This window comes from Xyrauchen texanus, chromosome 43 (genome assembly GCF_025860055.1).
Source record: "Xyrauchen texanus isolate HMW12.3.18 chromosome 43, RBS_HiC_50CHRs, whole genome shotgun sequence".
NCBI lineage: Eukaryota > Metazoa > Chordata > Actinopteri > Cypriniformes > Catostomidae > Xyrauchen > Xyrauchen texanus.
Window position 1 is genome coordinate 23,307,255 of NC_068318.1, and position 26,588 is coordinate 23,333,842.

At 38.2% G+C, this 26,588-nt stretch overlaps 1 protein-coding gene across 1 annotated transcript; it reads left to right on the forward strand.

The window, feature by feature from the left end:
- On the forward strand, positions 1–26,081 carry LOC127635708 (microtubule-associated protein 6 homolog). Its single transcript, XM_052115930.1, has 4 exons — positions 1–972; positions 12,826–13,039; positions 16,359–16,570; positions 25,671–26,081. Exons 1-4 carry the CDS (start codon positions 281–283, stop codon positions 25,801–25,803), a joined length of 1,251 nt encoding a protein of 416 aa, XP_051971890.1. The 5' UTR covers positions 1–280; the 3' UTR covers positions 25,804–26,081.
- The last annotated feature ends 507 nt before the right edge of the window (positions 26,082–26,588 follow it).

The following is a 26,588-nucleotide window of genomic DNA, read 5'->3' on the forward strand; positions in this document are numbered from 1 at the left end:
TTGTAACGAGCGCGAGGGGAGCAGGACGAACGTCACGGGGCTTATTACGCATAAAAAGAATATTTTCAGCGTTCCAATCATCGCAATGCCTCGGATTTATGTTTTGTCATCTTTGACAGGATCCTTGTTGAGGGAAACCTTGTGAATCTGACATTGTGTGGTTCTGCTGCAAAGCTCGCGAGAGGGGTTACTTTACAGTTCCGCAAACAGAATAAGGAAAACATATTTGGGGAAAGGGAGCGATTGGCATAATACAAGGTAAAGGAGTCACCAAACGACCATGGCATGGCCCTGTATCACTAGAGCCTGCTGTATGGCTCGGTTCTGGAACCAGCTGGACAAGGCCGACATTGCGGTGCCTTTGGTGTTCACCAAGTACTCGGACATGTCCGAGATGCAGCATCTTCACCTGAGTCAGCCCGCGCGGAAGCAGCCGCACATGATCGCCATACAAACGCAGCCGCTTCACAGCGGTCAAGATGTGGTGACCAAAGGACCACAAGCCCCAGAGCAGAATATCAGCGGGTCCGTGATGCGCCAGGACTTTAAACACTGGAAAGTTCGTCCTGAGCCCAGCTGCAAACCCAAGTACGAGTATCACGAGCCGGAGGTTCCTTTTAAAAAAGAGACCCAATATCAGAAGGACTTCAAACCCTGGCCTATCCCAAAGAGGGGGGACCATCCTTGGATTCCCAAACCCTCTCCGACCATCTCAGTGGGCAATGACCGAATCCCTGACAGATCCAAATACACCCACGCCAACACAGAGATGGACAGTGGGGTGGAAAAGGGCGAGAAGGAGATCTTGTCCAATGAAAGGAAAAAGAGGCAAAGCAAGAAAGTGGTTTCTGGCGTTAAGTTTGAGGGGCAAAGCGCAGGGGATGCCACAACTACAGAAGGGAAAGGGAGGGTGGTAGTGGATGCCCTCAACCGGCAGATCAAACAGGAAGTCACCTCTGACAGCTCATACAGGTAGGGTACCACAGGGCAAAAATGCCATTGTGATTTATTTTTTCCCCTCAAACACCATGTAGCAACAAACTGGATGTGCAAAGTAGGGCCACATTAACAGCTATTTATTTTTATATATAAAACTATTTTATATTGACTTGCCCCTCCCTTTAAAAAAAGCACAAAAAAATGTATAGGTTGCAGTGGGCACTTCCAATGGAAGTGAATGTATTATGTCAACTTTTGCCATATCATTATTGCCGCTACAAATAGGAGTGGTGTTAAAGGCCCCTCTGCTTTATATTTGCATGATTTGTTTTTAATCAAAGCAAATCAGTGTTTCTTTTTATATCATTTTGGGACCACAAAAGTTAAATATTTTGGTATCTAACCCCCCCCCCCCCACAATAAAACACCAAAAAAAGGCTTTCATCCCTGTTACACACTATTGATTAATGTAATTTAGTGCCAGGGTAGTATAATGGAAGCAAACATCCTTAATTGCTCTGGATGAATTGTTATCCAGCTGTAAGAACACCGAGCGCTACCCAGCACAGCAACTCATGACAGGGCATGAAAAGGCTATTACTGCATTACAGCATTGTATTACAGTACATCTGTGCACAATTTGAATATGTGTGTGTTGTGAAATGAAAAGGCCAATACAAAAGAGGTCAGCTGTGGGTTAGATCCCATGCCTATTTCTGTACTAACACTTACAGATGGCAGTATGGACGATGTTTTTGGAAATTTTCTTCAGGGCTAGATTTAGGGCAAGTGAGTGAAGAGGGCAATCTGCGTACCGTGTATAGAGTAGCAGCAGCAGGAGTGTCATTATATGGAGAAACTGTGATAAAGTTTACAAGCACGTTTTTGTTTTATTAGTCTTAAGTCATAAAAGCATACTGCCCTACAAAGGCAAAATGCTGTAACATCATGTTTGGTCAAAAATGAGTTAATGTCATTTTTGGGGTATTCAAGACCTCCTTTATCATGTGAATAAATATCGTGAGTCAATTTGATTGTTTTAACGAGAAATTAAAGGGCTATGACAACCGTAACATCCAAAACCATACGAGAAACCACAGCAGAACGTCGTAACAGTTGTTACGGCTCTTAGCCTTTGTTCCGGCACGCTTAAGAAGAGTTAAGGTGTTCTGACTTTGTTTCGCCTGGCATCAAGAGAGATGTTACGGTGCCGCTGTGATGTTACTGTACTCTGGCTTTGTCATACTGTAAAAGATTACCGCTCTTTTATTGTCACCAAACCGCGTAACATACACGACACATCTTTGAAATAAAGTGTAGACTGCCGACTGCTTGTTTGTATTATTACTCTGTGATAGCGATGTGATAGGGCGATGGTTCAGATCTGTCAATGTCAGTGACAGCCCGGAGCTAGCTAAATTTAATCTGTATCACATAAATTAGCGCTAACGTTGACGCTGACACTCGCCTCACATCAGATGCTGAAAACCAAATATTAAATACAAAGGCATCCTACCTTTCCATGCAATCCGATATAATCCATAGAAGATATAATCCATAGCAATGCACGTCATCTGCTGTATCCACAACAATCCATACGTGTTTGAGCCATATTTCCTTCTTGCAGGTGTTCACGTCAGATTTTACAGCTGGTTATCGCTAACGTCCGTACAAAGTAGGCTAACCTAAATAGTAAAAGTAATTCCAACTTTTTTTGGTATACTCTGTCTATATTATCTCAGAATTAAAAAGTAGTAATCCAAGTCGAGTTCGTTGACTGAGCATCTTGAGCAGTTTGGTGGCCCTAACCCTTTAACTGTCACCCCTCCCCTTTTTTCGCATAGACATGAAAATCACTATCCAAACTTAAATGGTTGTATTTCAAGAATGCTTTGTCATATATACCTATGGACAAGTTGTGTTCCAAATTTTAGGTTGATATCTCAAAAAATGAGCTTTCAGTAAGATTTTATTTGAGCGCAGTAAAAAACTTGGAATGAGCAGTCTCTAATCTCTAATGTATTGGTCCAATGTTTAATTAATTATTACTCTATATCTTGCATTTAAATACATATACCTTTGTATTCAATTATAATTAAATTATCTTTATTGTGAAAATATGTATTGTATTTATTCATACTGTACATACTGTACTGCAAAGTAACTTATCTGTTATACTGTTTAACTGTGTTAGTGTTGCCGCACTATCCTGATCATTATAGCACTAAATAGGAACAACCAAAGGTCTTCTATATAATTTAAAACAAATACCATGATGACTAGACCTTGGTTAGGTGTTCTTATAATGGATGTAAGTATGGTGAACAGCAAGTAAATATTGATTATATGTCAGTTACGGCCTTTTGCCTTTGCATGACTCCTGATTTTTGGCACATGATACAAAGGCAGAGTACAGTAACTGCCAAACAAGGGTCAAAGGTCAATTTTGAGCTCAAGATTTTTTGCATACAAACATTTCTTCAGTATAGCAACTAGTTGTGAAATTTTGGGAGTCCTACCTATAATACTTTTGTCTGGACAAAACAGAAACTTTAAAGTCATTTTTCTCAGTTTCACACTCTAGTGAGTTAAGGTCTTTTGCTTTTGCAGGGCAGTATACTGATGATAACAAATGTGTTGTTTTTTTTATTCACTTGGCCTTGAAGGTATTCATTGTTCCTGCGTTCATAATAATCCATTTGCTGTATTTACAATCATGTAAAATTGTCTGGTATTGTGGAATTTATTGCGTAAACTTTCATTCAGCTCCATTGCAGAGAGAGCCTAAAAAGAAGTGCAGAAATCATCTGTTTGTCTCTGCTTTATTTCCCGTATTGTATAAAACTTAATTTTACTGTATTTTTAATTTACTGTTGTTTGCCTGTCTTTGTTTAATAATAACAATTGAATTTTCTGTAGTGGTGCATTTTTCCTTGTCTTGCTAGGCATTTATGTTCAGTTTTACTTATTCAGTTGACTCTCTTTTTTTTCATTGCAAATTAGAGTAGATCATCAGCAATCACTTGGCAAATTTGTTCATAAAACAGACTTTTTCCCCTTTTCAGTACAAATTCAAAATTAACATGAATATCAACATTAACTTATGATTTTTATTAATTCATTCATTAGTTGGTTTTTGACGATAACTGATAGTTCCAAAAAGCAACTATTAGCACTGATATAAACCGAATTATCTGCAGTTTTGGTTCTTTTTGGAACTATCTGTTATCAGCAAAGTTTAGTAGTGTCTATCACAATAAGGAAAGACTTAAAATTGTCTTTAACACTCAATAAATCGATTTGAAAACGAATGGCCAATCAATCGGTTATTAGCCTTTTCCACCAGCATAGTTATCAGTATCTGAAAAGTTCACTATCGGTCAACCTCTATTGCAAATAATGATTTAATGTGTATAGCAAGAGGCATCACCCCATTCTGAAATTTGGATTCTAGGTCTCTATTTAAAAGCCTCCAAAAGATAGTTGTCTAATTGACAGGAACTTCTGAGTAAATCTATTTGTCCATAGTTGTTTTGATAAGCCCACTGATTGATCAATATTGATCAGTTTTTCAAATATCCAGGAAGTAGTTTCTATATACAGTATACTATATGGTGAGGATTGAAGAATTGAACAGCACTGTGTAGAATTTGATTTAAGATATATTTTTGTTATGCACCGTACGTAGCTGCTTTGGGATGTAACTTTAGAAGACCTGTGTATAGTTGGTGGTTGAGAACTTTAGTCTTACAATGCCTCATATTGTGGGACACAACACATTTCTTATTTTCTGTTTGGAATCAGGATTTGTTTTTATTTTTCATGGCCAGGGGCAAGAAACCCATGAAAGTCTTGGGTGTCTTGCCCCACGCACGCACGCACACACACACACACACATGCACTTTCATCTGTGAAAAATGACGGAGTCATCAAGTCTGTTTGTGTTAAAGTGCATGAATTCATTTTGATGTCATAGTGGGACTTTTTAAATTTAAATGATTAGTTTGACTCCTGTTTAATCCTGAGTTTTGTTTTTTGCTTTGTCATGCAACAAAGCAATGAGAAGGCTAAAGGTATATGTGCATAGACACAAGCTGATGAAGCCAGATGATCCACTTACAGTAAGTGGCACATTGTGGTGTGTCATTGTATGCCACGGAAATCACTGGTGTTCCTTAACAGGATGCTGTAGAGAGTTGAAAGTTGATTCATCCTTTTCTCTCATGAGTGTCTCTCTCTCTCCCTGCAAATCGATATGTTCTGGTCTGCAATTTGTCTCTTTGTGGTTTATCTTTATGGTTTATTAGTAGGGAACCAACATCTTGGAAAGTGATTTCGTACTTCTCTGACACAAAATAACTGCAGATTAAATTTAGTGTTAAGCAGTTTAATTATTTTAGAGATGCCTTCTTATACCAAAAAGGTATTAGATTGATAAAACACATTCAAGAGTAAATGGGTCTTAAAAATCAAGGTTAACAGATTACATATAAATGTGTTGCATAGCACACATCTTATTGTTTAATAACAGGGCAAAATGAGAATAATGGAATTATGTAATAAAATATATTCTTTTTATTTCAATTTGCCCTGTGACATTGTGTGGCAATAAATAAACATACTGTACAGTATTTTAATGTCCTTCCCTTTTTTATGTAGTGGAGTAACTGAAGGCTACTGTAACCATTCAAACACTGGAATCAATAAGTATAACAGCAGACACAGTAAAGATAGAGAGAAAGACAGAGTTTTCTGCCTTACAGTGCAGTATTACATGGCTAAATTCATTAGAATTCACTTGAAGTCCAAAGAGAATGAAAGGAGAAATATGTCATGGAGTAGGTAGAGCAGGAAGATGATGCCTCAAGGAGGATGGGGAGGAAACCTATTGATCTAGGCACATCTAAGAGTGCGAGAGAAAGGGAGAGAGAGAGAGAGAGAGAGAGAACTGCACTGTACTGTACGTTGGCACATCGCTAGAATGAAGTGACAAGGAAAATCTAAATCCTTCTTTGCCCATTAAATAAAACTAAGCATTTGCAAATGTAATTGTTTGTAAATGTAAATGTTCATTAATCCAAATGGGTGTCTATTTTTGGTATACTCATTCGCTGTATTGTCAGTGCCAGGTGACAGCTCATATCCAGACTAATTTAATCCAATCAGGATGTTGTTTTTTTTCATCAGTAGTATAATGTCAAATAAGAAAAGGAAAACAGCCTTACATGCTTCTGTTAAACACCACGTTACTACAAATTGCCGACCCATAATGCTCTGCTCTGGTACCCGAGCACCACACAATTCTCTAGTGCCACTATATCACCATAGTGACAGAAAGGCTGTTAAAAAAAGCTCAATGTTTGGGGTAAAAGAGAGTAATTAACCTAATCAATTATTCAAATGACTTTTTACTGCAACAAGTAAATGTGTGTGAGTTATTTGAAGAAAACTGTATTAAACTAGCACATTATCAAGATGACTTATCAAGATGGCACCATGGAATGCCACCTCGGTGTGAAGCGCTCCTATGTTTTTGGTTGGTTTGTCCTGTGTTTAGTAATCTTTTTCCAATCAGTTTAACAAGGGACGAACTGCTGAACATTCTGCAGCATATACCTGACAATTGTTTCCTGGTCTTTGACTATTTGGAAGCTTTGCTGGACATTTTAGTTGGAGGCACATCTGTGCTGTTCAAGAGACCCAGGTGAGAGAGATGAACCGGCGCACTGGTCAAGCTCTGTCAGCGCGGCTTTCGAACAGCCCTGTCAAGAATTCATCTAGCGAATCTCCGCTCTCTTCCTAACAAAACAGACGAACTACATCTCACCCATACAAACAAGGACTTTTCAACCTCTGCTGCCTTGTGCTTCACAGAAACCTGGTTGAGTGAAGCCATACCAGACAGTGCATTACTGTACATCTACCGGGCTTCCAGCTATTCAGAGCAGATCGCATCGCGGATTTAACAGGGAAAACGAGAGGCAGTGGAACATGCTTTTTCTATGTGGAATGGCCCTAGCCCTCTCCCTCTGATTGAACAGGTCCCAGACGTGCTGAATTCACAATGATCGTGCATTCAACCATATAGTACAGTACTGTGGCAGGGCAGAGGGCGGGGCGGGGCCGGGTCGTGATCCTACACACCCGGTCCCGAATAAAGGTCGACTGCAGAGGATCGTGCGGGAGAGAGAGATCGTTTACGGACATGTCCGTCATGTGTGTGTTTTTGTCTTCTGTTATAGTTTATTATTAAACCATTATTTATATTGTCAAGCCGGTTCTCGCCTCCTCCTTTCCATTGCTTTACACTGGTGCCGGGAAGGAGGAGGGATACGCCATAGTAGAGTTCTCGCCACTACCGTCCACCCCAACGGAGCAGCCGCGGTCATCTGCCGGGGGACGAGGAGCCCAGCCGCCTGAAAGAGGACGATGGCCGCTGACCGCGAGGGGAGAAGGGGCTCCTATCCGACCGCCTCCAGGGGCGCAGGAGTCGCCTACCGGCCGCTGAAACACAGCAGGGTTTAAGACCGCCGAACGCAATCGGGGAGGGGCTCACTGGCGACCGCCTGGAGCGGGAGAACCGCTGCCAGGGGCGAGGGAGACCCCTTCTGTTCCCCGAGAACGCGACGGGGCGTTCCGTCCGCCAGGGGCTGGAGGACTGCCTCTGATTCGCCCGGAGAGGTGCGGCTGTCGTCCAATAGAGGGTGGAGGAGTGGCTGAGGAACAAGCTGCGGCGTATCGGAAAACTGGTGATGTTTTTTTTTTTTCATCTCTCTCTCCTCTCTCTCACTGTCGCTCTGCGTTGGCCTTTTCCCTCTTTTAAATTTTACAGTGTTTTTTGGGGGGGGTACTACACTGTTACAGGAAGTACCCCCCACCATTTTAATTATTTCTGTTTCCCTCCCCTTGTCCCCTCCCTCGTCCAGGTAGATGGGGACGACCTGCCGGCAGACTAGACGTAAAGCACGCCTTCCCCCAGGGAAAGGGGTACGTCAGGCCGGGGGCTCCCCAGCCTGAGAGAACGAAGGAGGAATGTGGCAGGCCGAGGCCGGGTCGTGATCCTACACACCCGGTCCCGTATTAGGCTAATTAAGCCACCGTGAGGGATGAAGGTCAACTGCAGAGGATCGTGCGGGAGAGAGAGATCGGTTACGGACATGTCCGTCATGTGTGTGTTTGTGTCTTCTGTTTTAGTTTATCATTAAACCATTATTTATATCGTCAAGCCGGTTCTCGCCTCCTCCTTTCCATTGATCACTTTACAAGTACATAGCGAAACGAGACAACGTTCCTCCAGAACCATGGTTCTACATAAAACAACATGGGACAAACACAGAACCACATGAGACTACACAGACTAAATAACATTCCTACATAAAGTGCATGTGCAACGTGTGCAAAAAGTACGGGACAGTATAACAATTACTAAAAGGAACAGGACAATAGGCACAGTGAGAGACAGGAACATGTCCAGAGTTGCACTTAATTCATTGTCACTTTATAACTGTCTGCTACCTCAATAACTGTTATGTTTACATTTGGCATATTATACATCTTTTTGCACTACTCGATTACAAATGATTACAAATGATAGCTGGCCATGGCAGAACATTGACATTCCTGCCTTGCAGGAAATCAGAATGAGCATTATGGCTACAGTTGTTGTCACCATCCTGCAGGTGTGATATTTGGATGTACCGATCCTGTGCGGGTGTTGTTACACGTGGTCTGCCACTGCAAGAATGATCAGCTGTCCTTCCTGTCTCACTGTAGTGCTGTCTTAGGACATTGCAATTTATTGCCCTGGCCACATCTCCAGTCCTCATGCCTCAATGCATCATGCCTAAGGCACATTCATGCAGATGAGCAGGGACCCTGGGCATCTTTCTTTTGGTGTTTTTCAGAGTCAGTAGGAAAGGTCTATTTTGTGTCCGAATTTTTTATAACTGTGACCTTAATTGCCTACCGTCTGTAAGCTGTTAGTGTCTTAATGACCGTTCCACAGGTGCATGTTCTTTAATTGTTCATGGTTCATTGAACAAGCATGGAAAACATTGTTTAAACATTTTACAATAAAGATCTGTGAAGGTATTTGGATTTTTACAAAATAATCTTTAAATATAGTGTCCTGAAAAGGGACATATTTTTTTGTGTGTGTGTGTGTATTTTATATATACTTCATTTCCTATTCAATTTGTATTTTAATATATAATTATTATTATTTTTTATTATTATCTTTGTCTTGTTGCTGTATTGTATTGTTGTGCACTGGAAGCTCCTGTCACCTAGTCAAATTCCTTGTATGTGTAACCATACCTGGCAATAAAGCTGATTCTGATTATGCTAAGATTATCTAATAGCTACCTCTAAATGAATTCAGTTTCTAGATTAGTAAATCAGCATGGCCAATAGTATAAAATAAGCTGCTGTAAAACAGAATTGTAGAACTTGTTGATGCCCTTCATCAAATGAATGATTTTGCAGCTGGTACCAAGCACTGATTTACAAACAGCACACTAGCTCTTGTTTCCAGTCCTATTGTCAGTGCATATGCATAACTCTCTCACTCTCTTTATCTTTTTCATCTCTGTCTATCTCTTCTTCTGTGTGTGCGTGCATGCACGTGTTTGTGTGTGTGTGTGTGTTTTGCTCCATCTCATGCTGAACTCTGGGCCCTCCCCTTCCTTGTGGGCCTTGGACTTCTATAAGCTGCCTTTGCACTGCCGCTTCTCCAACTGTTCAAGCATTCCGACTGGACTTCATTCCTCTTATGTAATGACTTTCTGTTCTTTCTGTTTACTTCTTGGCTCTTTTTGTTCAGCAGGAAGAGAGAGAAGCATCCCTCGACATCAGAACACTTTGCTGCTCAATACTATTATTGCAAAAATGTTAACTAAAACATGGAGCGAAACACTATTTAATGGAAATAGAGTATATTTCAGTAATAGTTGATCTATTGTCAATTAGAATTTTAAGTTATTAGGAAAGCCTTTTTACGGCTTTGGGACTAATAAGGTCCCTAGCAAAAAAAAACAAATTCTGTCTTCATTTACTCACCCTCATGTTGTTCCAAACTTGTGTGGCATTCTTTCTTCCGTGGAACCCAAAATTAGATCTTAGGAAGGAGTGAATTGTGACTGAGGCTGACATTCAGTCCAGCTTCTTTTGTGTTCCATGGCAGAAACAAAACATATTGTTTGGAACATCATGAGGGTAAGTAAAGTATGACAAAATTTGCTTTCTGTGTTGAATATTCCTTTAAACACAAGGCATGACACTAATACAGTTTTCTTATCCCCCTAATTTTCTCTAAGGTTGTCATGGCATGTGGTTTCTCCCCACATGCTGTCCCAGATTTGCTGGTGATCCAGTCACTTTACACAATATTCTTACAGAACAATATTAGCAGACAGACAGACAGATTAATTTAGTTCTTATTCAAACTAAAACGTGACTAATGCGATGATTCATTCCAATCTCTTCCCCATACTGTCAATCCTAATCAAAAATCCTTACCAACCACTGAGGAACAAAGAGAGAAAGAGATAGAATGGTAGTTGTGAAGAAGTGTGTATATTTGTGCAAGTGTATGCATGAGTTAGTTCATACAACTGCAGCTGAATTGCATGTTGGTAAAACTGCAATGCATATACCCGTGATGTATGTATCATTTGTCTGAGTCATCTAAGTGAGGAAAGACTCATTACTCATACTAAAGTATTGGCCACTGCCTCAGGAAAAAAAAAAAAGTGCTGTGATGCAGATGTATATTAATGCAAATGTGGATATTGCATTATTTTTGTAAACATTTTTTGTGGACTTTCTCCCCAATTTGGCATGCCCAATTTCCAATGCACTCGAAGTCCTCATGGTGGCATAGTGACTCAATCCTGGTGGAGGGGGATGAATCTCAGTTGCCTCCGCATCTGAAACAGTGACTTTAACTATACATAAGTAATACTGACATTATATTCATGATGTTAGTCAGAGGGGAACTGGCCCCCACAGTGAGTCTGGTTTCTCCCAATCTTATTTTTCTCCATTAATCAACATCTTATGGAGTTTTGTTCAGCTTGCTCACTGGGGTTATTAATATAATTATTATTTAATTACTTATTTTTAAACACGATTAACAATCGTATTTTATCTAATTACACAATGATGATTCATCGATATTGTAGACATTACAGTTTTATCGTCTGTTAATGCCTGATCTGCTTTGAAACTATGTGTGTTGTGAAAGGAGCTATACAAATTAAATGGACTTGACTTGACAGTCAATCTGTGCATCTTATCACGTGGCTTGTTGAGCGCATTACCTTGGAGACCTAGCGTGTGTGGGGGCTCGCGCTATTCTCCGTGGCATCCACGCACAACTTGCCACGTGCCCCACTGAGAGCGAGAACCAGGGCCGGACTGGGACACAATTTCAGGCCAGGAAATCCTCCACCCATCCAGGCCATCCTATGCACCCAAATAAAATTTAGAAACACGGACAACCTTGTTTTTTTTCCCCCCTACATTTATTTCACAGTATGACCATAACATAAAAACATAAACAACCAACCTAGAAGTAAAGCAGTCCTAATATCAAATGGGTTAAACAAAAATGTTAGCTTAGAAGGTCAGCAGGTTGCGTAAGACTTCGCTGCTCTCAGCAACTTTATCAATAATGTTGTCAATAAATGTTTGAATATAAAAAAATGCAATACTTAAACATTAAACTAAACCGCCAATAGGTGGCGGCAAGTGAGCGTCTTAATTAGTGAGTCATTCATACAAAAGATTCGTTCAAAACGCTGAATCATTCAGTAACAAAACACCGCACTGCTGTAGCTTTTCTTTGGAACTATTTTAGTCAGTGAAATAGAACAAAAACAGTTAATATGGTTTGTGTCTAAAATGTAAGTAACTTAATAATAAATATTAACTACGCTACTTGTTTATTGAACAATAAATTCAATGTAACATTTTCAATCGTGATAATATTCAACAAAACAGTTATAAATAAAAAAACAACAATTAGAATTTTTACCTCAGCTGTAACGTTAGACGGGCGCTACCGCTTACATTTGCTAGCAGTTCAATACTAAGTTAACGAAGAAAAAAGTACAGTATTTACAGATGAAACTGACCTGCACTTGAAGCCCTTAACAGGTCAGTAATTTTGCAACATTTTGCTGCTTCTTCTTGGATTGCTTTCTTTTTTTTTTTTGTCCTTTCCCTCTCTGCTCCACCTGGCCGTTTTCTCTCCATCATTGGGTGCTGCTAGCATTTTCTGTTTAACCGTTTGTTTGAGGCGTAAAGTCGAAGACTAACAGATTCATGATTTTAATTTTTTATTGTTATTAATATTAATAATAATTTTATTGAATGACGAATTCAAAAATGATCACTGGTAAAGGTAGTAATATAAAATAATAATAATAAATTTTTTTTTTTAAAAACACTGGCTGGCAGCAGGCCAACTTAGTCGCCAGGCCAGCGGGAATTGTCCCAGTGCTCCCGATGGCCAGTCCGGGCCTGGCGAGAACCACATTATAGTGACCACGTGGAGGTTAACCCAACATGACTCTATCCATCCTAGCAACCGGGCCATTTGGTTGCTTGGGAAGCCTGACTGGAGTCATTCAGCATGCCTTGGATTCGAACTTGGATTGCAACTCTAGGTGTGGTAGTCAGCATCTTTACTTGCTGAGTTACCCAGCCCCCCCCCCCCAAAAAGAAAATGTTTGGTGGTGCAGAAATGACATACTTCACTTTAACTCTGGTAGTTCTGGGAAATTTTTCAGTGTTGACTGACTCTAAATCCACAATATGAACTTGTAATTCAATATGTGCTGAATAACTCACCCACCATGCTTATTTTACTTTTCTTTATACCAGGACTGAGTTCAAAGCCTATACAGAAGTGAAACCTGTGAAACTCATTAGGGCCAAGTCTCAGTATCAGCCTCCTGAAGCGAGAACTGATCTTCAAACAAGTTACAGCACCACCTACAAGGGCTACCAGTCTAAACCGCAGCCCGATGACAACAAGGCGCTGGATAGAAGGAGGATTCGTACACTGTACCACGAACCTTACAGAGAGCTTAGTAAGGTAAGAAGAGATCCTGTGTGTAGAAGAGGCGTAGAACAACTAGAAATGCTGTTAAAAATACTGCTGTTATGACATTGTATATATTTGCAACAGGAACATGTTTGTAAGTGTTTGCTTATTGGAAGAAGTTTGTAAACGAATCACTAGACACAGTACCTTGATAATGTCAGCAACAACTGAATAACCGACATTTTATTTTCACCAATAGTTTCTCAAATTATTTTGACGTAAATTTGGCCTCAGGCTTTGCTTGAGTCTTAGTGAAGTAACATAGCTCTTTATTTCAGCATAGCTCTTTATTTCATTATGTTGAAGCGCACTAAGCATAATGACAGTGCACTACATCTTATCCAGTTTTCGTGACAGCGTTAATACTAAGTGCAATTTTCTTTCCAGCGCAAAGCGCAAGTGGGCTTGGGTTGGAGTGTTTTCACTATCTGTGGGTGCATGTGCGCAAACAATGGGTGTATTGTATGTTAATGAAGTTGCGCAAAGTGCAATTTGCAATTTTCCTGAGAAAAGGTAATTTTGCTAAGACGTTTTAAAAGCAGGTCTGTTTCCAGCACAAAATCTAAATTCAGTTCCTGCATTTGCAGTTTGGAGATTCCACCAGAAGGTGGTAATAAAGTACATGTCTAAACTGAAAATATTGTGAAACATCAAATTATGTCCCTGACAATCAGAGTTGTAGCTATCAAACAAAATATGTGATGTGTTAAAATCTATAGATATCTATAGGTCATTGTTTATTGTTTTATTATATTTATATTTACAATTGTATTTAAGATCTAATTTGAATTTATATTTTTTGACCTGTTGTCGTTGAGGGATTTTTAAGTCACTGTAAAAGGTGCCAATGAAAGACGTTGGAGAGGACAAAATGTTTGTGTTTGGTATATGATTTATTTTAATTTTTTTACCATTTAGTTATTTTTATTATATTTTCATTTAATTTTCATTTAATTTGAATTTAGAAATATTTCATTGTTTCAAACGTTTCAGTAAATGAATTACATTTTTCTAAATCGACTGGTCGAAGTGATCATTTAATGGAGCGTAAATTAAAATCCTGAGGTGAATAACATTTTCTAAGCATATAAAAGGAGCGTGTCCATATTTCTATTATTTTAATTCATTGCATATAGTTCATTTACACTACCAACTTCTTCTGTCTTTGTTTATATCACTAGTGCTTGAAGGAATGGACTATATACTACAGGGCTGCACAATTATTAGAAAAACTAATCGCGATTACGGCTGTCATGATTATGTAATCGTGAAAACTGACGATTAATCAAAGTCTACTCCTGTTGTGTTAATGGTTTCTATTTAGAATGTGTTTTTGCAGAGGTTCAGTTTCAAACCAATCCCAGGCATGTGCATTGAGCAATGAAATGACAATGGCCAATCAGAGACGCAGTGAGTCTTCAGATGAATCAGTCGTGGCAACCAATCCTTATGCACAAGTTTTGTTTTGTTTTTCTCCCCTTTTTCTCCCCAATTTGGAATTCCCAATGCGCTCTAAGACCTCGTGGTGGCGTAGTGACTCGCCTCAATCCGGGTGGCGGAGGACGAATCTCAGTTGCCACTGCATCTGAAACCGTCAATCCACGCATCTTATCACGTGACTTGTTGAGTGCATTATCGTCAGAGACATAGCATGTGTGGAGGCTTTACGCTACTCTCCGCGTCATCCATGCTCAACTCACCATGCACCCCACAGAGAGCGAACCACATTATAGCGACCACGAGGAAGTTACCCCATGTGACTCCGGGCCAATTTGGTTGCTTAGGAGACCTGGCTGGAGTCACTTCATTGCATATCGCGCCGTTTTGTTTACCGCAAACTAAACCGATCCCAACCGTTATAATCAAGGTACATGCAGTTTCTAAATAACTGATTTATTGTGTTGTTTAAACAGCTATATTTATTTTGTGAGCATATGTGAGTGCAGAAATCTTTGTCAGTGAGCTCATGCTGTGCAGGGCTCAAACAGTGAGGAACAGCTTCAGTCATTATAATGGGAGAGTTTGAACATTGTTGCATTCCTCGATGTTTGTGTACAGTTTATTAAAAAAGAATAACAGTAAAAGTATTAAACCGCTATAAAGTGGCTTGTTGGTAGATTTGAATTTTAACAAATCACAAAACTCACAACCGCTCTGATACCAAATATGATCTAACGGTGATATTATCTGAACAACATCACAATACGGGATTTTAAATTCAGTAAGTAACTTTGAATAGTTTGACTATTGAATATGTAAAATTATATTATTATTTACTGTATGTGGGCCAATAATTTAAGCAGTAAATACACATATTGCATGTCTGATGGTAGTTTTAGATTTTTATGCCACATTTTTCAGGCTTTGGAAGTGTTAAATGTGTGAGGATGTGAATACATCAACATGATACATGACACACAGGCATATTGATGGAAATTAATAGTTCAAAAAGAACCTACATATATTTCTTAACTTTAAATCATAAATATGCCTTTATTATAACCTTTATGATCATTAACAAACATTTTTACTGTATGTAATGCTTAAAAGAAACTGTAGCGCATCCCATAACCTGGTGTTCTGAAGATCCCAGAAGTGCATTTGCCTGCTTACTGACATCACAGTAATTTAATCAAATAATCATCATTAATTACCACGATTACTGTATCAAGAGCAATAATCGACAATTATGATTTTTGTCATAATTGTTCAGCCCTAATATAATAAGACGCAGACGCTGCAATAACCGGAGAAGAACCAATTGAATTAAATTGCATTTGACCCAGCCTGCATTGCGCCATGCCTGCTTCATGGCCATGCCCATTGATTTTGCGCTTACGACTTATGGCATACTCCTAAAATAGGATTGGAATGATGCAACCGAGTCGGTCTCCCTTCACCAACTGCTTATTCTGTATATTTGTGCATTCTGTATATTGTTTCTATTCTTCTTATAAACAAACAAAAATCAATAGTTTCATATATTCTCATTGTTTTTTATGTAATTACATCATTTAAAATGCTTCATGGGATTGTAGCTCGTGACCACATGAAAGATGGTAAGTACATCGTTAAGAATCGATCTGAATCATTTAGTGGAATCTTATGCCTTTGTCCCAACTTGGTTCATGCTGACACGTGTTTGTGTCTTAGTATTCATAAAATATCTAGGTAGACAGGGTAGGGCACTTTGATTATGTCTACATACTAGTGCATTGAACGATTTGATTTCAAATTAGCAAGGAAAATTCTGTTTTCCACTATATGTTCCCTTTTTACATTTGTTGATGTCCTGAACTACTTTCTGCAGGTGGACAGAAGTCTTCCTCGTTCCAAACCAAAAAAGAGCACCACAACGTCTGCCACCTCTGGCAAACCACTGAAGAAGTCCAAGGAGAAGCAGTTGACTTCGATACGTGGTTCGAAGAAGAAGAGCTCTGAAAACCAGCCAGAGAGTAGAGCGGCACCAGGCGACAAGGAGAAAAGTAAAGAGATCAACAACAAACTGGCTGAGGCGAAAGAGTAAAAACCATTGCACGTCTTTCATTTATTCTCTTCCTGAAAGGGTGAAAGCAGAATGAAGGCTGCAAAATGATTTAATAAGAGGTTCTCATTCCTTTTACTGTTCTGTCTGGATGGTTTAGGCTGGTCTAGCTGGTATCCCTGCCTGATCACCTGAAATGTGGCCAAAACTCCTCTAAAACTAGCCAAAAGACTGGCATGACCAGGTTTGGAGACCTGCTACGACCAGCAAACCATCTTAGGCTGGTTTAATAAGTTGTTTTTCAGCAGGATATTTCTGATCCTTCCCCTACCTCTCCCTTGTCTCTCTTACGCTCACTCACTCTCTCTTTTCACCTCTTCCTTTCTAAGGGGTACTTTCAGGGTTTTTCTCCTTTTTTGGCCTCCCATCACATACAGTCACACCAGTAATATCAAAGTGTTTGCATTTACTATAGCGCCACCCACTCCCCTCATCTCCACTGCGATGTTTCCATGGCAACCACTTTACTGGTCAGCCAGTGGATGCTCTTATCATGCATGGAGCCATTGGCTAAAAGCTCTGCACATGTACATTTTACTTCCCATCAGATGCACTGACTGGTGGGTTTCATTTATCAAGGGCTTTAAATAGATTCAGAATTATTTCAGATAGGCTTTTTAAGATCAGGTTTATGTACATTTGCCAACATACTGTATAATGGCCAATAAAGGCAAGATAAAAATCTTTGATAAATGTGTGACTTTGGTTGTGAGAATGAATCGATCCGGTTCTCTGCTCGCTTTGCCTGTTTTATGTTGCCATTTTATTAATTTGAACACCCTAAGCTCCCAAGTGATATGTTAAGATGTCAGATCACTTTGGTGCTGTATTGTTCATTAGGATTGTTTATTTGATTGCAAGTTTTGAGAACCATTCCATATCATAAAAATGTTGTTTTGTATGTCTTTATAGGAACATAATATTTCCCAATGGCTTTAAATTACCTTTCAGTTACAGTAATTAGACCTTGTTTCAACCCACTTTGTTTCCTGGACAACCAGCTGGATTTAATGTAATATGATATTGCATTATGGGATGTACTGTAAATTTGTCTTTGGATAGAATAGTATTTAAATGTTGGCTGTGATATTATGTGCAAAACAAGCCTGTGGAAAATCAAATAATTTCACACTGAAGGAAGTTTTAGGGCATTTTTTATTTTTAAGTTTGGTTATCTGCGATGGACTGGCGACCTGTCCAGGGTGTCCCCTGCCTTTCGCCCAATGTTAGCTGGGATAGGCTCCAGCCCCCCGCGACCCTGTACACAGGATAAGCGGTTGACGATGGATGGATGGATGGAAGTTTGGTTATCAGGCTTTGATGGGTTTCTATTAGAGGTCGACCGATATTAGATTTTGTCAATACCAATTAAGGTGGTGGGAAGGGCAAATAACTGTATAATTGGCTGATAGTTTTTCAAATGGATTTATAGACTGTCAAAACATTTCTTGATCTTTCCTTAGTATGACAATCACAGACAAAGAGTCCTACATTAAAACAATCCCAGATACAGTTTATTGTCCAATTTAAGGATTTCTTAAAATAAACAGAAAACATTAAGAGTTGGTGCACAACACAGACCTTTTTAGTATAAACAAGTCCAAAACTTATTTTGAAATGATGAAAATCTATCTGCAAATATCGCCAATATCGCCATCAATTTTTGAAGATAACGAAAGTTTCAAAAAGCAACTATTTGCACCAATTAATCGGTAAAACCAATATATCGGTCTACCGCTAGTTTCTATCCCATCATACATCACAAAACACACAAAGTTAGAGCTTAACATTGTAACTTACCTCCACCCAACATCTTTCTCTCTCTTATTCACAAAAACAGTTATTCCCAACCAGAGGTACATGTTCCCCAGAGGGTACTTAAGCAGGTTTCTTGGTACTTTGAAAAGATTTTGCTAGTGCTTTGTTAAACCTAAAAAATGGAAGAAAAACAATTTCACGATGAATCTCAGTTGGCTGTGTACTTTAGCAGTTCTGATTGGAGCTGTGGGGGGTACATGAGACAAAAAAGGTTGGGAAACACTGCACAAACACACACACACACTCATGATGAAGCACTTCGTCACACTCCCCATCCCCCTAATGGAGTCCCTGAGACAGATGGGCAATCCTTCAAGTGAAGAAAGAACTCAAAAGGTCAATAGACTAGCTGGCTTTGAAATAAAAGGCGTTCTATTTGTGGATGCAGATTAATCCAATTTATTATTAATGACTTTCCCCAGAGTATCTCTTGTTTTGTTTTGCTCCTGCATACCCTTATTATTCAATGACAGATATGACCTGTATTCTTGACTAATTGTTCTGTTTATTATTATGTGTTTCGTGATGTAATGGTAAGTCGAATGCAGTCTGTTCGGAATGCCGTTTGATAACTCTCATCATACTGTTCATCAGCTGCATGACCTTTCTTTCATGATCTTTGATTTACAGTACAAGCTCTTGTCACAGTCTCTAGGTCAAGTGACTTTAGAGGTTGTGAGACTACAATGCAAAAAGTAACCTTAAAGGAATTGCGTACCCAAAAATGAAAACTCTTTGATGAATGGAATAGAGCAAACAGTACATGCTTCAAACATGGTTTGGAATGACATGAGGGTTCATAAATTATTTGAGAATTGTAATTTCTGGGTGAACTATTCCTTTAAACTTTAATGCTCATATATTTATACCAATGTATAGACCTTCACAATAAAAGCTTTTAAATATAATCTAATCAGGTCTGATGTTCACATAATCAAGGCATTCGGTTTCCTTGCACGTGACATGACTATTGCGGATTTCTGCTGGAAGAACTAAAGATGTTCGTAGTTCATTGGACTGAATGGCATCTTTGTATCTTCCTATCTTCATTTGGTGGCATCACAGGAGTGCATTGTGTAAGATCATGCTTTGCAGTGTTTTTATCATGAACCACCCCTCTACAAGTCCTGTCTCTGGTCTCATCCGTTGTGGTCTTCTTCATTTTCAATATGCAAGAACTATGTGATTTCATTGTCCTGCTGTTTGCCCAATCAGTGCACAGTAAGCCTGTGGTCTTTGCCAAGTTGAAAAAAGAATTGGGTTTACCTTTCAAATTGGGTGTATTTGAAAGCCTGTATATAATGCATTATAAAAATATTCTTATTGCATACATGATGCCTTATAATACACCTCATTATCAATTGTATGTTCGTGTGAGTAATTGTATCCACTTTCATTCAAATACTTAACCATATTGATATCTTTAAAAAATGTGGATGGATTAAAAAACATGTTCAATGTGATGTTTTATAAATCATGTATTTTAATGTGTTCATTTGTAATAGAAAGTGTCTTAGAAGCCAATATTCCCATATCATTGAATGCACAACCCTACAGTCGACAGCAATTCCTTTTTTCAATTGAGTTTGTCAATCTGTCCTGTTCCACAGGATGCGTTACCGCATTCCATCTGCGCTATTTTAATTAAATGTACATCAAAGCATCCAACTTGTACTTCAGCATCATGAAAGCTGTGTTTTAGGATGCTATGTGTCAAGTTAAAAGTTGTTTAAACTTTGAAAATCACATCTGGAGATGATTCTGTTTTGCTTCACCCAACCATCTTTCAACGCTGCTTGTGAGGTTGAGGGGCCCTGACTGCCAATGTGGCTTGTAAAAACTCAAATACTAAATGCTACAGCTTAAATTGCTCCGATGGTAGGAAAATACACAAACTTATTATATAATGCAATTTACATACGGATCAGAGGTCATGAGTTATTTTTTATGCATATGTTTTTATACAATTAATCAAACTAAATGAACATGTTAAATTGACAGCCCTAATATGTATGCATACAAATATGAATATAGGGCAGGACTCAATTTTATCCATTAGGAATTGATTGGATTATGAAAAGTGGGTGTTTCATACCGGAAAGAAGCCAGGTAGTTGAAAGGGAGGGGTATAAATATAAGAGGACTTGGTGACATCATCCGAAAAATAAAGTAGTTAAAAAAAAAAGGCAGAGCAAGTTATTAGATTTTGATGACAGATTATAGACAAAAACAAATTATTTGCAATGACAACCCATTAGCTGAATCATGCAAACATATAACCAGGAACATATATTAAGAAAGTAAATAGTGTCTATTCTGATTTCAGGTTTACTTTAATGTTAATATATTACAACTGTGGTGTATTTAGGGTTGGGAACCAAGAACTGTGTCTTATTATTAAAAATACCGGAACATATTTGTTTACATAACTTAAGGTTTGGTTCATGGTTCTCGAGCATGCATTCTTCCACCGATGCAGACACAACACTGTACTAAAACACTAAACACTCAAAGGCACTGAAATCGTTACGAGGAATCAGATCCAGAATCATTAAACTCCTTACAATTCTATCAGGAAGACTTGCAGACTTGAGTGAGATTTAAAATGACATTTATTTGATGAATATAAAACAAAAATAATGTCTCTCTTTGGCGTAGGCCCCGTCTGGCGGTCCGACCGTCAAATCCTGCCAGAGATAGGAGGCAGGGGCGAGGAGCCTACCCCCGTGCAGGACGGGACTCAACTGGTGGTGGTGGGGTGTTGGAGGTTGCCGTATTAGCACACTGAAACAGCAATGGGATAGATTGTGAGCAGACTTATAAAGCAATGGCTTACATATGATTGGCAAGGAATTACTCAGCTAATGGTGCGATGATGTACAGCTGCTAGTCTTCCCGCTAGAACTATGCTGCGCTTACATTTCCAATCCCTATACATGAAAATATATATTGCATTACATTTTAAAATGTGTTTTATATAAAGCATTATGAATACTTTTATATAATGCATTACACATACAGGATTCAAGAAAGTATCAAATCCAGAGTCATAGACTGTAATTCTAGAACCTGATTCTGGTAAAACTGCAAAATTTGGTAATGCATGAAAGGTGACATGGTATTGATTTCTTCATTCTAGCTGTGGAACATAGTCTGGAGGGCCTCAGGGGGCTCTTCTCTGGTCTGCTGTGCTCTGATAAGTTACAGGGTGAGGGCCTTTTCTTGTATTTTGCAGCCTTTTAGAATGTGGGGATAAAGGGGAGTCCTTGGGAGACAGAGCAGGAAAAGCAAGTGGGGTTGTTCATGTCCAGTGAGTGAGTGAGTGTGTGTGTGTGTGTGTGTGTGTGTGTACGCTTAGCACAGGTGCTATCTTTAGTCCATGCATTCTGAAACAGCACAGAAATATATATACATAAAAAAAAAAAATATGTAATGTGAAGGGGCCTCCGATTTAACTGTGATGATGTGAATTGTGATTTCTCTCTGCTTGCTCATATTTATTGACAAATAAATGCAAACGCATAAACAGAGGTGTCTGGTTCATTTTGTTTGAGATGTGGAAGGGTTGGGGGACTCAATGATGTTGAATCCACATGGAAGAGAACTATTATGATGTTTATGGTTTCTGTTTGATTTTGCCACTTTTTGGAGTGTAACAGGCTCTAGAATGGATTCGAGCATCTTTTAAGCCATGCGTATTGCCATCATCTGTGAGATGAATATATATATATATATATATATGTATATATATATATATATATATATATATATATATATATATATATATATATCTTTGCATCTTGAGTGAATCCAATATATTTCACCTTTTAGGTCACCAAACTTTAAAAAAAAATATGCAAATATGTGCAAAGAACTAAGATGTAAAGTGTCTTATTCCAGGTCCACACAACATACTGTAGATGTACATACACATTTTAAAACATTGAAGACCCATCTTGTGTATTTGAAAGATCAATATAGGTCAATTACTCAGTCTAAATGATTGGCCTAAAATTATTTGATTTATTGAAATTTGGTTAATTCCAAGTAATGACTTTGTGCTTTGGAATTTAAAGGAATAGTCAGCCTAAAAGGAAAATTCTGCCATTTTCTCCAGGAGGATTAATTAACTGTATGTCTTTCTTCTTTGGAACACAAAAGAGATGTTTTGCTGAATGTTTATGCAGCTCTTTTTATTTTTAGTTTTTTTACATAACACAAAGCATATACTTTATAATCCAAGCATATGGTGAGCAGTGGCTATTAAGCTCCAAAATAGGACAAAAAAATCTACATAAAACAATCATGAAAGTAGTCCATATGACTCATGCACTATATTCCAAGTCTTCTGTAACCATACGATTACTTTGTGTTAAGAACAGCCTAAAATGTAAGTTGTTATTCACTGCAAGTCTGCAAAAAAATCTCCTTTTGTGTTCTACAGATGAAAGTTAGTCATGCAGGTTTTTGGAACAACATTAGGGAATAACTGATGACAACATTTTCATTTTTGGGCATCTCTTTAATTACATGAATGTTTAGCTAACGAATGATCTTGTCATTCGTTTGAAGGGTTATGTTAAAACAGTACCACTACATTCAGCTCTGTCAGCCCATTCGAGATATTGGTTGGGTGCAGACACTAAAGCAACACCTGTGGCGCTGTACACTGCCAGAACCCAGGTAAAACTTAACTGAGATTTGTAAAACTTCTCAACGCCTTCATCCGTACTCTTAACAGCACAAATACTCTTTTCATTTGGGGAAGTGCACCATAACTGTTCAATGTTACTTATCTTTTCATTTGCTCACATTCGTTTTCTCTTCCATATGGAAAGTGCTGGGCCAAAAGCTGAATAGGACAGTTTGACTGCTCACATAATATATGTTGTCTTTCTGTACATTGATGATGTTTTTAATTTGTTTACTTATGGATATTAATAACTTGTTTTGTTATGGTGTACATTGCATGTGCATGTTTTGGTTTATTATGACTCACCATCCCATAAAAGCTTGTTACTGTGTTTCTTGTAGATAAATAGGCAAAGAAAAAGGTATTTTTTCATAATGCATACAGTACAATTTTGTCTTGAATTATATCTGAGGCAATGCTCAGTGTAGACGAGTTTGAAGTGTCACATCTTTTCTGTGGTACGTGTACTGTTTGTTGATGTATAATCAATCCTTTTCCTTATTACAGGACTAATCCTTTTATAATGAATTTTAGATGTCACCCATAGATTTATTTCAGTTCATTCAGGAGATAAGGAACTTGAACTTACTGATATTTAAATGTTACAAACAGCACTTTGTGTTCTCGTCCAGTGGTGTCTGTCTTGTGCTTTCGTGTTGATTTTTTGCTCTATTAACTTTTTCTTTGAACAATCTGAGATCAGTCACAATTTATGTACAGTAACTCCAAATATATATTGTATATATAGTGGGGTCCAAAAATCTGCAGCCATCTCAATCTGCTCCCTAGATCAGTTGTCAGGGCACTGATCTGGGAGCAGGCCATTTTAAGGGCTGTCTCAATCGCAACATCGTTCCAGTGCTCTGAAACTCATTAAAAAGTCCCACAATGCACTGCAAAAACCATGGAGCACTGTTGCTCACTATGTTCCCTTACCGGAAACAAGGGTGTAGATTTATCTTGAATGTTGCAGCATGAAGCACTTACGTGTTTCCATTGATCATGGTATAAATATTGGGGGGTTCTACTTGCTTGTTTTGATTATTGGGGGTTACCCTCCCCCCCTCCCATCACCCCTGGAATCTACGCCCCTGATGGGAAACATAGTCATGTCTTCTGAAGTCTGTCAAGTGGTCAGAGGACAAACACAAAAGTTAAACTATGAAGTCAAAACCTTATTATCTCTATTAAATAGATGTCATTTGTAATGTCTTTAATTTATAATTACCATGAAAGGGAAAATCTCTTTTAAATATAAGAGTTTTAAAAAGTAGGTTTAAAATACATTATATGTTTATGATAATTTCATGTCCTTTATCTTTCATAATAACACTGTACGTTTGAATATCTTTGTGATATTGTTGATTAATGATAGCTATGCTTGAATGTGCAAGACTGTTAACGTGTTAAGGGAGCTGATTGAGACGAACCCTTAGTATCATTACAAATTGTATGGTCAGCTGCAGCATAACAATTTTAGTGAGAAGTTGAACTAATGAACATGAATCCATGTTATCCCAAAGTTTTTTCCAAAGAGTATCTTTATTCTTGCATGCTTCAATATATATAAGCAAAGAAATCTGACCTTCTTTCCTACAAAGGATGTAACATGATGTCACAAATTTGCCTATTATTAGTGACTTAGAAATAGTGCATAATCTTAAATATTTTATACTAATTTATGTCTTATTTCTTTGTTTTTATTCTTTTATATACACTCAAAAAAATCTCTTTGGTTTCATGTGTTTGAAATGAGTTATCTATTGTAAGATCAACACATGCACTGTAGAGAGAACCTAATTTAATTGGGTAAACCTGACTTAAACATGTCAAAGTAACTCAAATAAATCTTTTATTTCTTTATGTGCTAACTAGTGACAGAATGCTTGCAGGCTCAAAACATGCTAGTGGGAAGCACAATATAGTGTATTTTAGTAACTTTGCGATTAGGACAGCAATCTTCAACATAATGGTAACCCCAAAACGCTAACATAACAAATACTCTTCTAAATCTCAACATACCAAAACATTCAACACTAACAATTACTCCCCTTTATTTGCAACTTTAACATTTACGCTTCCTATTGTGTCCCATGCAAAGCATGCTAACTAGTAATCCCCTGCCTAGTTTCTGTTAACCAAACAAAACATATTCATGTTGCCCCAACACAAATTAGTTAAAGTAACTTTTATTAATTGAAATAACTTGTCTGCATATGGTTCATTTGGTTACATAGATTTTGAATCTGAGATTTTCAATGTAGTCTCAGACTATTTGACCCCACTGTATATCAATCATATCAATATTGGATATTAGAGGTATGACTCACCAAAAATACTCATTTGAAGAATCTGCATTACCAGTTTTCCCTTGCATTGCACACACTATAAACGGACTTTTTATTAATATAAATGAAATGTAAAGCTTGGTCTCAGAATGCACAAAGCCTATTTTCTTCAAATGCGCACTGCTATCTTCAGAATAAAACACCTCATGTTGTGTCTTTATGTCTCTCTCTCTCTCTTCCTCTCTTCCTTTGGCAATGTAACACTGTGCTGCCCCCTAGTGAATCTGAGTCTGGGCTCGGACAAGTCAGTGATTATTATTCCGCGGGTACCTCTGGAGGAGAACCTCTGGTGGAACGGCCAGAACCACGGAGCCGGGGAGTAGTCCGGTTTGCTCCGGATGTCAAATACTGACACAAATCACAAGACCGATCAACTCTGCTTTTCACAGAGATATGAAGGGAGGCAGCTATAGACCATGAAGTAAAAATAAATATTTATAAAATAATTTTGCAGAGTGAGAGAGCACACTGTGGAATTAGAGAACTGTATGTATATATTGTTTGTTACTGTATATATTAACACTAAATTGTGAGCTTCCAAATTAGAAAATTTAAAGAAACCTGCACTCCCAGACTGTTTGCAACCATTGATATGGTGCTATCCATTAATTTCTCGAACATTCTTCAAACAATGTTGTCATGACGATCATTTAAATGAGCAAAAATCATCTGTCATGAAGTTCTTCCTTAAGTGAAAACATACTCTTTAAAAGTCTAATAAATGTGATAAAATGATTGTTTGTCTTTTTGCTATTTTTGCATTTGTTAATTCATATTTTCCACTAGTGATTAAAGACATCTTTACACTGTAAACGTGGCACAAAAACTGCATCTGAAGTTGCACTTAGGTGTGTTTACCCTGTTTAATGCTCTTCCTCAGAGGTGGCAAAAATGCATTTACACAGCAATTACAATTGCACAATGAATGTTATGATATTCATGTTTTACATATGTAATTAGGCATATAGAATTACAGTTGAAGTCAGAAGTTGACATACATTTAGGTTTAAGTCATTAACACTCCACAGATTTAATATTAGCAAACTGTAGTTTTGGCAAGTCATTTAGAACATCTACTTTGTCTGTAAACAATTGTTGGAAAAATTACTAATAATACACTGAGTGTTTCACTTTTAA

Excerpts from the sequence above, each read along its gene's own strand:
- LOC127635708 (XM_052115930.1), top strand. The coding sequence starts at position 281 with ATGGCATGGCCCTGTATCACTAGAGCCTGCTGTATGGCTCGGTTCTGG. Across the intron at positions 973-12,825 it reads ACCTCTGACAGCTCATACAG|GACTGAGTTCAAAGCCTATA; the intron begins GTAGGGTACCAC and ends TCTTTATACCAG. Across the intron at positions 16,571-25,670 it reads AAACTGGCTGAGGCGAAAGA|TGAATCTGAGTCTGGGCTCG; the intron begins GTAAAAACCATT and ends GCTGCCCCCTAG.